The 16,870-nt window shown below is 38.3% G+C and overlaps 1 protein-coding gene across 2 annotated transcripts; it reads left to right on the top strand.

Moving 5' to 3' along the window:
* Nucleotides 1-5,429: 5,429 nt before the first annotated feature.
* Nucleotides 5,430-15,415, top strand: LOC114667309 (zinc finger protein 737-like). Of its 2 annotated transcripts, none has more exons than XM_028822567.2 (4): nucleotides 5,430-5,551; nucleotides 7,209-7,367; nucleotides 9,954-10,059; nucleotides 13,857-15,415. In XM_028822567.2, the coding sequence occupies exons 1-4, from the start codon at nucleotides 5,465-5,467 to the stop codon at nucleotides 14,897-14,899; spliced, it is 1,395 nt and encodes a 464-aa protein (XP_028678400.1). In that variant the 5' UTR covers nucleotides 5,430-5,464; the 3' UTR covers nucleotides 14,900-15,415. The 2 variants fall into 2 exon arrangements, with proteins under 2 accessions (XP_028678400.1, XP_028678401.1); XM_028822568.2 differs by having other exon boundaries at nucleotides 5,470-5,810.
* The last annotated feature ends 1,455 nt before the right edge of the window (nucleotides 15,416-16,870 follow it).

Raw genomic sequence — 16,870 nt, 5'->3', positions numbered from 1 at the left:
CACCACCGCGTAGAAGAGGGCGTTTTAAAGTGAATTAAAGTGAGGGTCGGTTCTTTATATATAATGAGAGGTAAGAGTGGGATAAAACATGTATCAGCTGGTATCTTACACTTCACTCATGCATCATATTATAGGGGACTCATCACCTTTGGTCCCCCCTTTAATTTCAGGTTAAAGACAAAATACTGTAAAAATACCTGTTAGCTCTTATGTTATGAGGGACAAGAATGAGATTCAGCACATATCAACTGATTTCTTAATCCTCATCCATACAATAATATTACTGAGAATCAAACTTGATGACTCCCCGTCAGTTATCATCCCTATTTTTCAAGTTATGCAGTTTAATGGTCACCAGATAACCACAGCAGTTTTAAAACTCTTGACTTCCTGTTTCCCGTTTATACAAGAAGTAAGGAATTACACATCTGCCATCTTTTGTGCCTTTGCATTAAAAATCATCTGCGTTCCTAAACCACACAGTGTACCACAAAGGGCCATTACAGTTGTTAATACTGTATAAGGTGCATACGTGTTTTGTTGACATCCAGTTCAGTGTAATAATATTCCAGTATGAGAAGAAAGAGGTGTCAGTTTTTACAGATTTATTATATATTTTTTGGGAGCAGAACTGTTGCAACAAGAGAAAGTTTCATAAACTGTATTTCCTAACAGCATATGCCTTGTAACAGTTAAAAGTTTGCATTTGACAGTAATTATTTATATACCAGTAACAGCGTACTACAAGATAACGTGCAGTGAATACACTTTTTGTACTCTTTCTCTGTACGTTTAGCATTTGTTTGCTCAGAGGTTGATGTGCTTGCTGCTTCCCTAGCAGCCCACTTCTCTTCTTTCATCCGCATCTTTTTGTGTTAAAACTGATTAAGTCAGTGTTTGTGTTGTAATTACTTAATACATTTTCCTTCATTTTTCACTTAAGCTGTCACTTAAGTCTTCAAGTCAAGTCAAGAATGATTTAAGATATGAAGAGGTAGGGGAAGTGACGGTGAAGGTGGTAGGGATGAGAAGGCGCCCATATGCATGCGCCGCACGGCCGCTGCTGAGAGTTGATTCTACAATAAAATAAAATAAAAATAAAAAGAGGAATAACCTTGGAGGTCAATCATCATCCCGAAAGCGGATAGTAGATATCACGTAGTATATGTGTGCCAAATTTCAAGTCAATAGGTTTTCGAGCTACAGGTGACTTAAAATCCTGGACAGACAAACAGACAGCCACGGTAGCATATTATATATGAAGATTTTTCAGGGGTAGAATTATTGTGAAAAATGCTAAGATGCATTTTAATGATTACGTTCTAATAATTTAATGTTTGTAGTACTTTAATCAGTGATAGCACCTGAAGATGAAAACATGTACTGTAAATACATATCTTTTAAGTCGGGACACCCCAAATTGTACAACTGCTTGCCTTCATTAGTAGTGATCGCTTATACCTGCGAGACGGCATGCTATCTGAAAACTATAAGCCATGCCATTATCTGAGAACTAAGCCACGGAGACAAAAAAAATGGGTCCCCAAGTTCATTCCTGTGGTACCTCTGTGGCTGTGGGTTTTCATTCTAACCAGTTTCACAAGTAAATGGTCTGATCCAGTTGTTTAATTAGTCTTTTCCTTCTTTTATTTTGCAGTCAGAAATATGTTCCAGTGTATGTACATGTAAACAAAATTCATAAATTTGCATTTGTAGCCATATCTTTAAATGTTAACTTCAACTCACTTTGGAGTTTACTCCCTTAATTGAATCCATGTACTGACAATTAGCGTTGAGCGGTACAGACGCCAGTGCAAATGACACTAAATGTTAAAGCAGATCCAGTGCTACTTCAGTGTTGCATTCATTTGTGCACTAATCAGTAAAATGCCTAAATTAGCATAAACTGCCCTAATGCGGGGTGTTCATGAGAAATTACAGCAAATGATTTATTTCATGTTAGTGGTGCTGCTTCATGGCTCTTAGCCTATAGAGTTTGAATTGTATGCCTGTTCATTGTTCTACATGGAGTTTGCACATTCTCTCCAACTTAGTTTAGTGTTTTCTCTAGCACATGTAAAAAGTTAAAAACAATATTTGAAATGGTGACTCAGAATTTTCATGAATAGGATCTTGCATGTTTTTGTGAGTGGATGAGCTGGTGTCCTGCTTTGGCCCATTCTTGTCTTTCACACAGTGATAACAGGAAACACACCAACCAACCACCCGTGACCTTGAATGGCATTCTGCAGTTTCCAGAAGGAAGGAATGAGTGGAACTCAAATCATTACTGTGATAAAAAGCATCTGCCAGGTATTTAATGTAGGAATGCTATAGTTGCCTTTATTAGTGATAAAGTGCTAGATGGTACTTTTGATTTCAGTGAAGTTTGCATTGTGTACAATATTTTTTAATTTGGTGTTGTATCCTATATGTAAGACATGTATTATACTTTCATTGTATTTACTCAGAATGTGGCAAAAGTGCCCAAGAATATATATGTACAGAACAAGAGGTGTCAGGAGTACCCCAGTCCACAAGACCAATCAGTAACCAAACAGGAATTTCTGTTAAAAGAGAATCGCCTGCTTATGCAGGACCTCCTGAGCTGAAATTGCTTCTCAGCAGTCCACGGGGAACACCACCGACAAGCCCTCCGCATCAGGGTTCTACTCTGCTTTACCCGTTAACTGGGGAAAACACAAGGTAAGAAGAATATCGTTTGATCAATTTCAAAACATTGATTTTATGAACTTTTGAATCAATGAAACATTTTACTATTCTTTGTGCATTTGATGACATTTCCTGTTTTCAGTAATAAAATCACTTCATTTTTAAGCACTTCTTATGGAAGATAAAAATTTAAATATTAGCATAAATAGCCATAAAAGTAATTAATAGCTTCTGAAGCATTATATTTAACATAAATTAGAATGTTAAGCAAATAAGATAGGTCAAGCAAATGGTTAACTAAAAAATCAGTCATATTGCATTTTCTAGTAAAAAAGGAAAATTACCAGTATTAAGAGAGGAAGAACAGAACAGGACAAGAATGACTACCCGAGGACAGGATAAGGAGGAATGAGAGCACCTGTGTTCAAGGCTAGGAAGCTGAGGAACGATACCACTGACTTAATGCAGGAAAAATGGTCAGGGTAGGCACGTGAGAAGCCAGCTGGAATAGTCCATCCATCCATCCATTGTCTCCCGCTTATCCGAGGTCGGGTCGCGGGGGCAGCAGCTTGAGCAGAGATGCCCAGACTTCCCTCTCCCCGGCCACTTCTTCTAGCTCTTCCGGGAGAATCCCAAGGCGTTCCCAGGCCAGTCGAGAGACATAGTCCCTCCAGCGTGTCCTGGGGTCTTCCCCGGGGCCTCCTCCCGGTTGGACGTGCCCAGAACACCTCACCAGGGAGGCGTCCAGGAGGCATCCTGATCAGATGCCCGAGCCACCTCATCTGACTCCTCTCGATGCGGAGGAGCAGCGAGTCTACTCTGAGCCCCTCCCGGATGACTGAGCTTCTCACCCTATCTTTAAGGGAAAGCCCAGACACCCTGCGGAGGAAACTCATTTCAGCCGCTTGTATTCGCGATCTCGTTCTTTCGGTCACTACCCATAGCTCATGACCATAGGTGAGGGTAGGAACATAGATCGACTGGTAAATTGAGAGCTTCACCTTGCGGCTCAGCTCCTTTTTCACCACGACAGACCGATGCAACGCCCGCATTACTGCGGATGCCGCACCGATCCGCCTGTCGATCTCACGCTCCATTCTTCCCTCACTCGTGAACAAGACCCCGAGATACTTGAACTCCTCCACTTGGGGCAGGATCTCGCTACCAACCCTGAGAGGGCACTCCACCCTTTTCCGGTTGAGGACCATGGTCTCGGATTTGGAGGTGCTGATTCTCATCCCAGCCGCTTCACACTCGGCTGCGAACCGATCCAGAGAGAGCTGAAGATCACGGCCTGATGAAGCAAACAGGACAACATCATCTGCAAAAAGCAGTGACCCAATCCTGAGCCCACCAAACCGGACCCCCTCAACACCCTGGCTGCGCCTAGAAATTCTGTCCATAAAAGTTATGAACAGAATCGGTGACAAAGGGCAGCCCTGGCGGAGTCCAACTCTCACTGGAAACGGGTTCGACTTACTGCCGGCAATGCGGACCAAGCTCTGGCACTGATCGTACAGGGACTGAACAGCCCTTATCAGGGGGGGCCGGTACCCCATACTCTCGGAGTACCCCCCACAGGATTCCCCGAGGGACACGGTCGAATGCCTTTTCTAAGTCCACAAAACACATGTAGACTGGTTGGGCAAACTCCCATGCACCCTCCAGGACCCCTGCTAAGGGTATAGAGCTGGTCCACTGTTCCGCGACCAGGACGAAAACCACACTGTTCCTCCTGAATCCGAGGCTCGACTATCCGACGGACCCTCCTCTCCAGGACCCCTGAATAGACTTTTCCAGGGAGGCTGAGGAGTGTGATCCCTCTGTAGTTGGAACACACCCTCCGATCCCCCTTCTTAAAGAGGAATAGTGAATCAGCAGAAACAGCAAAGGCATTGATACAAGGTCAAGATGATGTCATGTATGAAAACTAAAATTAGTGTATTCATGTACTAACATGAATAAATATAGAAAGATATATAAGCATTAGCCTTAGTGTAGGTAGAAATGTAAGTCAGGACTGCCACGCAAAGATTAAATAAAAGCACGTACCATATTTCTTTTTAGATTAAAGCTTAGCTTTGACCACCAAATAGGCTAAGAAGGGAAAATGACGAGAGGAAGCCCTTGTATGGAAGAAAGGCCCTGGCCAGTGAAAGAAATAAGCAAAAACAGAAACTAAGGAAGAATAATAGACAATAGAAATACCGGGGGCGGGGGGGCAGCTGCAGGGAAGTCAGGAGATAATAATAGTTACCATGGGAACTGAAGGTATCGGCCGGACAGGAGCAGAGGGGAGTCAGAGAAAAAGTGCAAATGAGCTAATCTGAGCGAGGTCGGAGTGATAGATAAGAAGTGACTATATAAGTTTGGAGTTTTGAACTGTTCGGGGCTCAGCTCAATTTGGCCGTACTGTATTGGGTTGAGTCCGAGTTATTATTATGGTTATTTTATTTCAATAAAACTGTAGACTCTGTTTGCCTATCCTCTGAGTCCTGATAGCCTTCACTTCAGGTAAAAAGCCTTCTGGTGACAATTTTTTGCCACGACATTCTACAGAAGATCAGCAACATACTGTAGCAGTCTGTTAAGGAAAATAATTAGAGAAAAGAACACTGGCTTTTGACTTCGCGGCTGCATTCGTAAATTTGATCAATATGGCTCTGTGAGTGATCCATTTCCTACATATCATTGAAGAATTAATGTATAATAAATACACGGACTTCTGTCGCCTATTACGTTCCCTTTCGTTGACGTCATTAGGCGGCGTCGGGTTGCTTGTTGGAATGCAATGACGACATCAGTTTGCGTCTTCGGTTACAGGCGGTGGAATGGCGGCCCGCAAAATGCTTTGTATATTGCGCTCAAAGGATTACATGTAAAAGCAATACGTTAATTGTGATTTATGCAGTGGTCTGTTATATCTTATCGAAATATTCGTTTATATTAACAAATTTAACACGCAGATTTATTTATAACGGGTTAAACCAGGCGGGCCGGAGGCGAGTTCGTTCATAGCGGCGGCGTTTCATTTACACAATCCGCCGTCAATTTTTTTTCGCTGCAAGACACACTATCACATGATTTAAAGGACACAAAAATCGCAGAAGAATCGATCTTCTTGAAAATTCTTTCTGGTATGTCACGCTGTAGGATTTTTTTTTCTCGTGTGCAGATTTATCATTATGTTTCCGCCGCGTGTACTTTAAGGGAAGTTAATTCAGAGGCCGTGCAGTACAGACTTTGGAATATGACCATTTTTTATTAGCTAATGATACAACGTTTATTGAAATGTTTCAAGTGGGGGTGTTGATATTTTATGGATTATCAAATAAACGTCGATGAAGTAAGAAGTATGGAGTTTTGAAGGGTATTTTCCTTGTTTATGAAAGCGCGCCCATCTTAGTAATACTTAGGTAGACATCGCCAAATAAAGTTTGAAATCCTGTGTACGACCCTGACGAACGTAGTTGATAAATTAATTTAAGACGGGTTAATGGCGTTCTGTACATTACATGGCAACAGTTGATTACAGTTAACGTACATTTATACAGGGTTTCTGGACCGACGGGTACTTGCGCAGTATTAGTTTGACCAAATCTTTATTCCCAGCTTTTTTTTGTCAAAGAGGATTATAAAAAATATATTTGCATCTTTATAGTTTATTTCATGATTATAAAGTTCAGGAAAAAGGCTAGTTGCGGTGCATTTATGTTTTGTAACTTGAGCTCTTAAGATTCAGTTAAGTAAGGCAAAATACCACTTTTGAGAAGCTAATACAATATATGTGCTTCCATAGAATACTATCAACGTATTCCTTTTTTGGCAGGGAAAAATTTTGGGAGTGAATTTGGCAGCTAGCATATAAAGTTAAAATTTTCCAAAATTAGCAGTTTCGTTTATGTGACTAATGGCGCAGCAGATGTGATGGAGACGAAGCTTCTGCCATCTAATTAATATATTTCAATGGTTAACATGTAGTTTTTGACAATCAGTTAAAATTGTATTCAGTGATTTATAACTGGGGCGGCACGGTGGCGCAGTGGGTAGCGCTGCTGCCTCGCAGTTGGGAGACCTGGGGACCTGGGTTCGCTTCCCGGGTCCTCCTTGCGTGGAGTTTGCATGTTCTCCCCATGTCTGCGTGGGTTTCCTCCCACAGTCCAAAGACATGCAGGCTAGGTGGATTGGCGATTCTAAATTGGCCCTAGTGTGTTGTTTGTGTGTGTCCTGCAGTGGGTTGGCACCCTGCCCAGGATTGGTTCCTGTCTTGTGCCCTGTGTTGGCTGGGATTGGCTCCAGCAGACCCCCGTGACCCTGTGTTCGGATTCAGGGGGTTGGAAAATGGATGGTTGGATGGGTGGATTTATAACTGTAAGATTCTAAAACGATAAATATGGATGTTAATGTCGTTAATTGTTGAGTTTTTGTAATAATAATAGTCTTCAGGCTACTACAGTGTAACATGTTTCAGTGCAGTTTTATTTTGCTACAAGGCTATAGTTGTGACCATAATATTCAATTCTTTTGTGTTTCAGCATACTAACCACATAAACATCATGTCTGAAGGTGACAAAGCTTGGAACTTCCAGGCTAGTGTAGCTGGACCTGGGTATGCTAAAGAAAATGCTTGTAACCCCAGTGAGGTTGAAGAAGACGACAAAGAAGCAGAACTTGTCCTTGTGTCTGTTACACAGGTGAGGAAATCATTCTCAGGTAATCTTTATTTCTTCTCCAGTTTCTAGGCAGTTTGCAAAGAAAGTCTTATTACAATAGCAAAGGTTCTTAACCTTTTACAGCTGCATACCCCTATGATAGGTTATGCCATATGAGGCAAACTGGCCATTTTGGAATGGTTTAAAACCGTGCTTCCTAAACTCTGTCCTGGGGACCCACTGTGTCTGCAGGTTTTTGTTCCAACCAGATTCATAATGAGTGTCAACACCTGATAACACTGAGCTCATTTAATTAGCTGGTATTTTTTTTCTCTTATTCTACATTCAGAAAAGCACAGCAAAGCTTTTGCTATAGATTCAAATGCTTAACTCCCTTTTGTTAATTTCATTATATTTTGCCCTTTCTCTTTGCAGTTTTCCACCTTTGTTGTATCTTATTAATGACAATTAAAAACGAGCAAAGCAGACACCCAGGCAAACAACACTGAATAATCAAAGGCTGCACCTACTTTAGCGTCAGACCCACTAATTAGTAAATAATGGATTAATTAAACAATTAGAACACCTGTAAAAGCAGAGTGAAAATCAAGATGAAAATATTGTTAAAAAGAAAATACTCGTTTTTCCCATATAACTGCTTAGTACATGTTAATATATATATTTTTTACAAAAACATAGTTTTCTAATTTCTGTATTGTTCCCAAAACGCAGAACTTAGGAAATAACAGTTCACTTAATTAGTCCAGGATTCCAATTAAAAAAAGAAGCTGGTTGGAACAAAAACCTGCAGCCACAGTGTGCCCCCAGGACTGAGTTTGGGAAGCACTTGCTTAAAAGATTATGCCACTGCCAATTTTTTTTTTTTTTTTTTTAATGGGACCTACCCCATATTGTTTGTAGTAATGGCTGGGAATAATTTATAATCTCATGTTTATACTGGATAGAGAAAAAAGTTTATGATGTGATAGCCAGTAGTGATCAGTGCTGTATAATAGCAAACAACATGTTTATTGAAAGCAATTATAAAACATGAGTAAATATAAATTTAATAATTTAACATATGCTGTAGATTTACCAGTGAAAAATAGGTGCGTGATTGCTCACTTAGCACGAGGGCTGGGGCTGTTTGACAAATACCAAATGCTTGATACTGATCTATAGAATTGAAATCTACAGGCAGAGGTCCATCTCCAAATTCAGCTTACTCCTGTATTTAGTCATTAGTAGGGATGTAATGATAAAAGAATTGCTATATTTGATACCAATACCAGTGAAATTTCACAATACTCAATATCTATTATTAACCAAGGCAAAAGCAGAAATCCCACTCCTTTAATTATAAGTATTTCCATTATTCAACTGAACAATATTGTGCTGCTTTTTGTAATACAACATAAAACATAAATGCTAACAAGAGCAACAGTTTTATAATTATGGCATACTTTTCAAGTAGTTACCCAATTATCATTTAAGAATACGAATATTGGCATACATGAATATCAAAATCCAATGCAGAGCTTAAATTTACTTCATGATAGACATCGGAATTCCCCCCAATTTAACAACAAGTATGGTTAAGTTACTAAATTCCAAGATTATTCAGGATATTTTCATTTAAACAGTCTCTTTAAAGCTGTTACAGTAACAATATGCTTTTAAAATTTGGTTTGCCAGAGAAATTACTCAGGAAGGTTTTTTGACATTTGTTATTGTAAGACTTATATTTGCAAAAATCACCATTTAAAAAATACTGAAGAGTAAAATATAGCAAATGAGTCCTGGTGCTTTCATTTTTCCAAATGTCGTTTCCTTTTTTTTTTTTTTTTTTTTATATATAAACATTTGTCCCAGTTTAAGGCTTCCTGTGTGAAAACAAACTTGCAAGTTTTAAGTTAGTCTGCTATTCCAGAACTCCTGTAAAACAGCCATTGTTCTGCTATTTTCTAAGTATATTATACAAGTTATGTTTTCTTATTGGTTATGCCCGTGTACAAGTCCAGAATTAGATAATTATGCTTATATTCAATTAGTTTTAACTGGGAGACTGTATTCCATTCATCAGTGTACCATTCAAATATATGATGTGCGTTTTTAGTAACTTCATCACTTTTTAGGGATTAGGCTCGTGAACATTAGTTTGTCTTCAAAAACCAAAAGAATGTCACAAATTTTGCGTTTGAAGATTCATGTTCAGTATGTGTTTGTCTCTGCAATTAGGCATTTATATTAACAGAGTACAGGTATTAATATTGAGATATGTTTAGTGCTTTGAAGCATGGCTACACTAAAAAAAATTAATTTTGGTATTAACAAATGGAGCAGCTCATTTAATCACTAGTGTAGATAAGCCACCTATTTTAATGGAATAACAATTTTTTTTAATAGAAATATGTTACCTCTGTCAGTAATGTTTGCAACATTTCTTAGAACATTACCAGAGTATTTGATTTTACTTTAAAACTGTGACTTTTATAATAAAGTCAAAATTATTCTGTTCTTATGCTTTTTAAATATTCCAACAATATTTTGTATATTCTTGTCAGGCTCCAGTACTTTCGTTGTCTTTTATTTTCAATTATTTTATTTTATTTTTTTTACATTTCACAGCCTGAAAGTCAGAAACGTAAACTTTTGGATGGAGAAGATCCTGGAAAACCTGTTACCAGTTCTGTAGATGGGATAGACCTTACCAGACCAGAGGCTTCACCAAAAGGTAACACCTCTAAAGAATCAAAGTTAATCACTTTAAGTGACTGGAGTGAAAACCTGCAGTCACTGTGGCCCTCCATGATGAGTTTAACACTCCTTTTGCAAAATCCTGTTAAGCAAGCATCAGTCTTGGGTACAACTGGAAATTTTGTAAAGTTATTATTGTGTATCAGCCTTGGAGATGTTTTAATTGCATCCAGTTGCACTACCACTTTGCAGTGTACTGTAGAGCCTGTTCTGTAGTAACACTCCTGGCATCATTCTGCGTCTTTAGTTATTGCCATTTCAAGGTAAATGGTGTTTCCTTTAGAGCTGTAATAAATAATTTTAATTTTAATGAAAGATTATTTAATGTTCCTTGGCAAATAATCAAAACTTTTTTTTTTGTCTTGCTTTAGTGTTTTTTTTTTCTCCATTCTGAACAGATATAATGGAAAACTGAATTGATTTTACAGTACCGATATGAAGACACTGGTTTCTAATACTAGTTATTAAAACATCCCAGTACCAAAACCAATTGCAGCGCATTGTTAATTGCAATAGATTGACAAAATGAAATGTTCATTCCTAATATTTTTTTTTCTTTTTCTTTTTAGTCCCCAGAGTAAGACACCTTAAATTGGATTAATTTTATAAGAATTACATTTTGTAGTTAGTGGATCTCCTCCAACTGGAAAAACAAATCTCTGTTTTTAAGTGAATATAAAATGGCTTTAATATTGTTTGCTACCTCAGCGTTAAAAAAACAGTTTCAGCTCTGTCAGACTGTGAGGAGACCATTTATGTGTTCTCCAGTCACATCGCTGTTGGTTTGGCTATTTACCCAGCCTAGGGTCATAGCCGTGTTTTAATGCACACTTCCTTTACATTTTCTGTTTTCTTGAAGTAAAGTAGGTTTTCAACAGAATGTGCTGATATTTTGCATCATTCAACCTCTTGAAAATGGGCTCTATGGCAAAGTACAAATTTCTTCACAAACTTGGTATATATTCATTTGGCGTATGAAACTGTGTTCTACAGTTAAGTGTTTTCTATAAATTAAAAAAATATATATCTTGCCTGCACTACTGCTTGAAAATGGAGGCTATCAGCCCATGTGTCAGTTTTCTAAGCCAAGACAGTTGTTGAGTATTGATCCTCCTCTTGCAATCGCACACATTGTAAAATAGTTTATTCATGACGTTTTTGAACAAACAAAACAATATTATAACATTCAGCCATTTTAAAAGATGACCGACTGTGCATGATAGCTCTACACATAGTCTTCCTACACAACCCTTGTTTTGATTTACTTTCATGTTTATGTGAAAACTCGCAGAAGTGAATAGAACTCGTATCCTTACCTTAAGAAAAATAGTACCTGAAATATGCAGTAAAATTATTTCCAGATTTGTTTTGTTGCGTTGGGAACACGGAAGGCATGTTGTCGTATATTGAAACTTTTTTGCTGCTTCATCAGTAAGCTTTTAAGCCTTTGTTTTCTAGTGGTATTCCATGCCCCATAGCCTCTATTGTAAAGCAATAGAACACAATTTTATGTGGCAAATGCATATACATCATATTTATCAAGAAATAACTTAACCCTTTGCAGTCGTATTTAATTTTCAACGTCACGCTACATTAGTCGTAATTAATTATTGAAAAAACGCCAATAATTACAGCAGTTATTTTTTTCAAGCATGTAGGAATAACACAGGCCACTTTTCTCGACCAGGCGACTGTGCAAATCGGTCAGAAACTTGCAGGGCCACCAGCGGTGGCCTGACGACCTATAGCGCACTTTTAACTAAGGCCAGTTTTCTGGCCTAACGACCGCAAAGGGTTAAGACATGGAAAAAAAAAATTAAATTTTAAATGACATCTAACCAGGGTGAAATCTTACACGTGTGAAGTACTGCAAATGTGTGTTTGTCTATTGGAGAATCAAACCTTCAGTCTTTCTTAGAAAAGCCCAACATTTTGTCCACTGAACCAATATCACCAAATTACTGAAGAGTGTTTTGCAAAATTTGTATATAAATTATGAAAAATTGGTAAAATAAAAAAAAAAAATAGTTGGTGTATATTGGTCTCAAATCTTGGACCATTTGATTGAACCTTCAACATGCTAACCACTTAACCAATGCTGCTGATCTGTCATATTGAAGTAACTTGACAAAAGTTCAGTATCAGTTAATTAAAATGATTTTTTTAATGAATTTGTCTACCTTGGTCTTGATCCTTCAACCCTTTGATCGAAAGTCCAACACGCTAATCACTTGACCAACACCGCCAATTTTTCATATATATATTGTATGTGTGTTGGCTAAAAGTACTATATATATATATATATATATATATATATATATATATATATATATATATATTCACGGCATTCGTAGTCTGTGTCACAATCTGATTGTGTGGGTGGTTACCTACCAGGTAACGCTTGTGGCTGGCCAGCAAGTCTGCTAACATCCGCCACGGTGCCCTCAGTTGTAGGTAATGCCCACACAATCAGATTGTGACACAGACTACGAATGCAGTGAATGTAATTACCCCGATCTACATACTGTCAAATAAACGAACCACACGCTGTGGCGCAACGTTAGGGGCTTCGTCTCTGGCGCTGACGTCCGAGGTTCGATTCCCGAGAGGGAGTGCAGTAGAGTGTGTACGCCTGATGAGCCCAGAATTAGGGCGAAACACGTGTCGCGAACTCTTTGCATTATTTGACAGTAAACTATTTCAACCATATATAATGTATGTGTAATCTCTAAAAGTATATTATAATGAAATGAGAAATTTAAATTTGATGTAAACAATGTAAAGATCCTGGGTCAAAACTGATGAAGTGCTGCATTGTCACCGGAGAACAGCACGCATGCAAAGTTTGAAGGAAATTGGTTTGGTAAAAAAATTGATTGCAAAGTTTGTCCCAGACAAACCTCGTATAATTAAAAAAAAAAAATACAAAACATATTTATCAGAATTCTACAGTGTTTTTCATATATCATATTAGCTGTAAATGTTTTTGAAATGCGTCTTTTTACTTGGTATTTTCACGTGAAATTGTGAAGTGCTTTGAAATTGTTTGTGAGATGCACAAATTATAACAAGTTTAAAAAATATAGCATGGTAAAAAGTGTGAAATGAAGCATGTGTAGCAACAATAATGCATGGTGACAAGTGTGGGCAGCTAGTAAACCCCGTGGGATGAGCTGAATTTACTGGAAAGATTCTTTTTTTTTTTAATAATTAAAAAATGTGCCAACACAAACCATGCCTGGATGTGGAAATGAGTAGTAATGTGTGACATGTTATAATTAGATATTCACAGTTTCAGTAGATTTGCATATATAAATAATTAATAAATAATATAAAGGGAGCATGTCACCATAAGAAATAACACTGAATGCTAATAACCATTTGTAACAAGCAACAGAACCTTTTTGTTCAGTAAGTTTCTACACTTTTCTCCACAACGACAGTCCAGATGAAAAGAACAACCCACAAGCTGCATGTGTTGGTTGAGGTGCACATTCTTCCTCCATGCACTTGTCACTATGTGGTTTTGTCCCACCTACTTTTGTCGGTGCATCTTTGAAAAATGCCACCACAGACACAGTTGTAACATACCTTAACTTGTGAATACCTGAAGCATTATAGGAAGGCATGGCAAGGTTTTCTTGTTGGTTTGTTTGTAGAAGGCTGAAGGAATTGAAAGAGAATGCAGCTCAACTCCCAGCTTATTATAAATGCATGAAGAGTGGACTCCATATTGCCATTCATATTGCTTAATTCCTTTTTTTCCCCCCTCAGCTTCAAAGACTGCAGCCACCTCCTTGTGTGTAGACTGTGGGCAGAATTTTGATACACCATTCCAACTGATGGAACACCGTCGACTTCACACAGGCGAGCGTCCCCATAAGTGTCCCCATTGTGATAAAATGTTTTGCCACTTGGCCAACTTTGAGAAGCATATGGAGAAGCACAAAGATGAAGTTCATCAGTGCAGCAAGTGCAAGAAGACCTTTAGTACACTGCGTCAGATGCAAGCTCATAACGAAAATGCATGCCAGCCATTCAAGTGTTCTGAATGCACCCAGCGTTTCTGTACTGAGGCAGAGCTTACTTCCCATTTGACCCAGCATAACAAAGAACAAAACTACAAGTGTCCAGATTGTGGTAAGAAGTTTAGGAAACCAGACTACCTAAAGAAGCACCAGCTCACTCACAGCAAGAATCCTGTTCAGATGAATGTCGTCATGCAGAACACCTTGAGCTGCACTGAGTGCAAGAGGTGCTTTAAAACTTGGGAGAGTCTGAGGAATCACAAGTGTGATCCAAAGAAAATCCATTGCTATGCTTGTGGGGAGTACTTTGGGTGCTCAGAGCAGTATCTCAAGCACAAGGTTGACACACTGTGCCCCGGTAACTCCACTGAGACCCTGAAGAAACACACCTGCCCGGTATGTGGCGTGATGTACAACTCGTCTGGAGATTCCGGCCTACACAAAGAGCTTACTAAGTCGGTGGTGAAGTGTGCAGATTGTCGCTGGGGCTTCAAATTCCCTTGCAAGCTTGTTGCCCACCAACTGCAACACTCTCATAAATCAAAGTTTGAGTGTGGGAATTGTGGAAGAATCTTTGGAAGCATCTCTGATTTCTGGAAACACAGTGAGCTTCCAGACTGCAAGGCACACCAGGATGGCAACATGGATAAAGCCAACGAGACAAAGGTTGAGAAAGAGGAGACCGATGTAGAGGAAGGTCAACTGAAGTGCTTTGACTGCGGGAAATTCTTTGAGAAAGCTGAACTACTTCACCATCACTACATGCTGCATGCTCAGGGAGAGCTCTGATATCAGGCTGGGTTTAGGTAGATATTTGTGTGAAATTTACATGTGACTGCCAATAATTTTGCTAATTCTTTTATACTGAATCCAATAGTGATAGATTGGAAAGAGCCATGGGTTTTCTGGCTAGACAAACAGTATCTGGTTTATGCCTTAACCCAGTGCTCTAAAATATATATATGTTGATATTTTGTAGTCTTGACTGCAATGGCAAACAAGGAACTGAATTTAATAATTTTTGCTTTTAATTTCCTTAATTCTTGCATTTTAGAATGTTTCTTCAGCTTTGCTGCACCGTAAGATAAACATGCAGTTCTAGTTTAAACTAAAAATTGTGGATTAACACATGATCATTTGTTAAAGGTAAGCCTTAAAAGTAAAGTAGAATCTGTAAAATGAAGATATGGAAAAATACCAGTTTAATTTCCGGAGAATAAAAACCATTTAAGCTCATCTTTCAGAGGTGCATATTCTAGAAAATGTATTGAAAACAATTGTGACAAAATAAACACTATAAAGTGATGCAAGTTGTATGTCTTGCCTGTGCTTTTGGTCTTGAGATTTTGCAGCAAGATAACCTGCTTAGGAATGCTGCTGCTGATTAGCTTCTTCCTCGCGTATTTTTGTTGCGCCTTTTTATTTTCAACTTGTAGGTCTCTTTTGACAGATTTATTATAGGGGGGAAATATTCTGCCAACTATGGATTGTACAAAGACTCTCTTGTCATGTAGCGATATGGTATTTTCACTATTTAAGGTAAACAGTTTTACTTAATGTATGTTTCACCAAGTAAATTACTCAAAATACAAAATATTTTAATTGTATTTTTGTTCATTGATTAAAGAGTTTTTGTTTTGTTTTTTTGATTGAAGAAAATACAAGTATTGTTTCCATCAAAGAGTGCAGTCTGTGGAAAACCTCATGCCTCTTGTTTCAGTGAAGTTTGTAAAGAGGCAACTTCTTTATTCAAATTCTCAGGGTTCCTAATGTATCCTGGTAGCATTAAACGTAAGACATAAGCGAGTGGGTTTACAGAAATTTTGCCCCCACTAAATTTCACCTCCATGATATTTCTCCTCCACCCCAGCAACTTCTAATACTCACACCCTGACATTTTTAGTGTTGGAAGTTTCTAGAAAAAATAAAGTGAATAATCGTTTTCCACGTTCCAAACTAACGTTGCTAATTTACACATTTTGTTAGCAAAATAAAGTTAGCAATAGTGCATCACTTAAATGAAACGCTCTGTAAAAATATGTAAATCTTTACTTTGATTAATCGAATCCAAACGATTTTACAGTGGAACACGTTGATATGAGAACACTACCTGACTGAACATTATTTTATTTTCAATATTGGGTAAGGTTTATTAACTTTTTAATTGCAATTATAGAAATGTACATAAATACCAGGGCAAAATATAGTGATTGCGAAATGTGTGTGTTGGGGGGTGAAAATTACCGGGGATGAAATATGGGGGGCTTTTTATCCAGATGCCAAGTGAGTGGAACCATGTGGATTAGGTATCTCAGTTTAATTTTGCAGGTCATACAATTTTGTGCCAGTGTCATTACACTTTATAGTCGGATAAAAAGGTATCTTGCAATATGTTGGAAGTTTAACTTCTTAGTGGATACTATAAAAAATGTTTCTACTTAAGACTGGGGATACATCCTGAGTGTGTTCTAGCTGTCTGCATTGTATTGTAGCTTACAGGCATTTAACGCCATTTCACAGAGACTACAGTAATAGGCAATTGTTGAAGGGCATTTCACTTAACCAATTTTTATTTTTATTAATTACTTATTAAGGGTTTACATATCTGGAGATGAAACATGGAAACGACAGTTACTCCTCATTGTGAATTGTCTCGTGTGTATTCTTACAAAATTATGGGGTGGTTGGAGCCTGTCCTAACAGCATTGTGTGCTAGGCAGGAATCAGCCCTGGACTGAACACAGCAGGGCATAGTCATGC

The sequence above is a fragment of the Erpetoichthys calabaricus genome, chromosome 17, assembly GCF_900747795.2.
Source record: "Erpetoichthys calabaricus chromosome 17, fErpCal1.3, whole genome shotgun sequence".
Taxonomy (NCBI): Eukaryota; Metazoa; Chordata; class Cladistia; order Polypteriformes; family Polypteridae; genus Erpetoichthys; species Erpetoichthys calabaricus.
The sequence above is the reverse complement of the archived record's forward strand: the minus strand, read 5'-3'. Positions and strand labels throughout refer to the sequence as shown.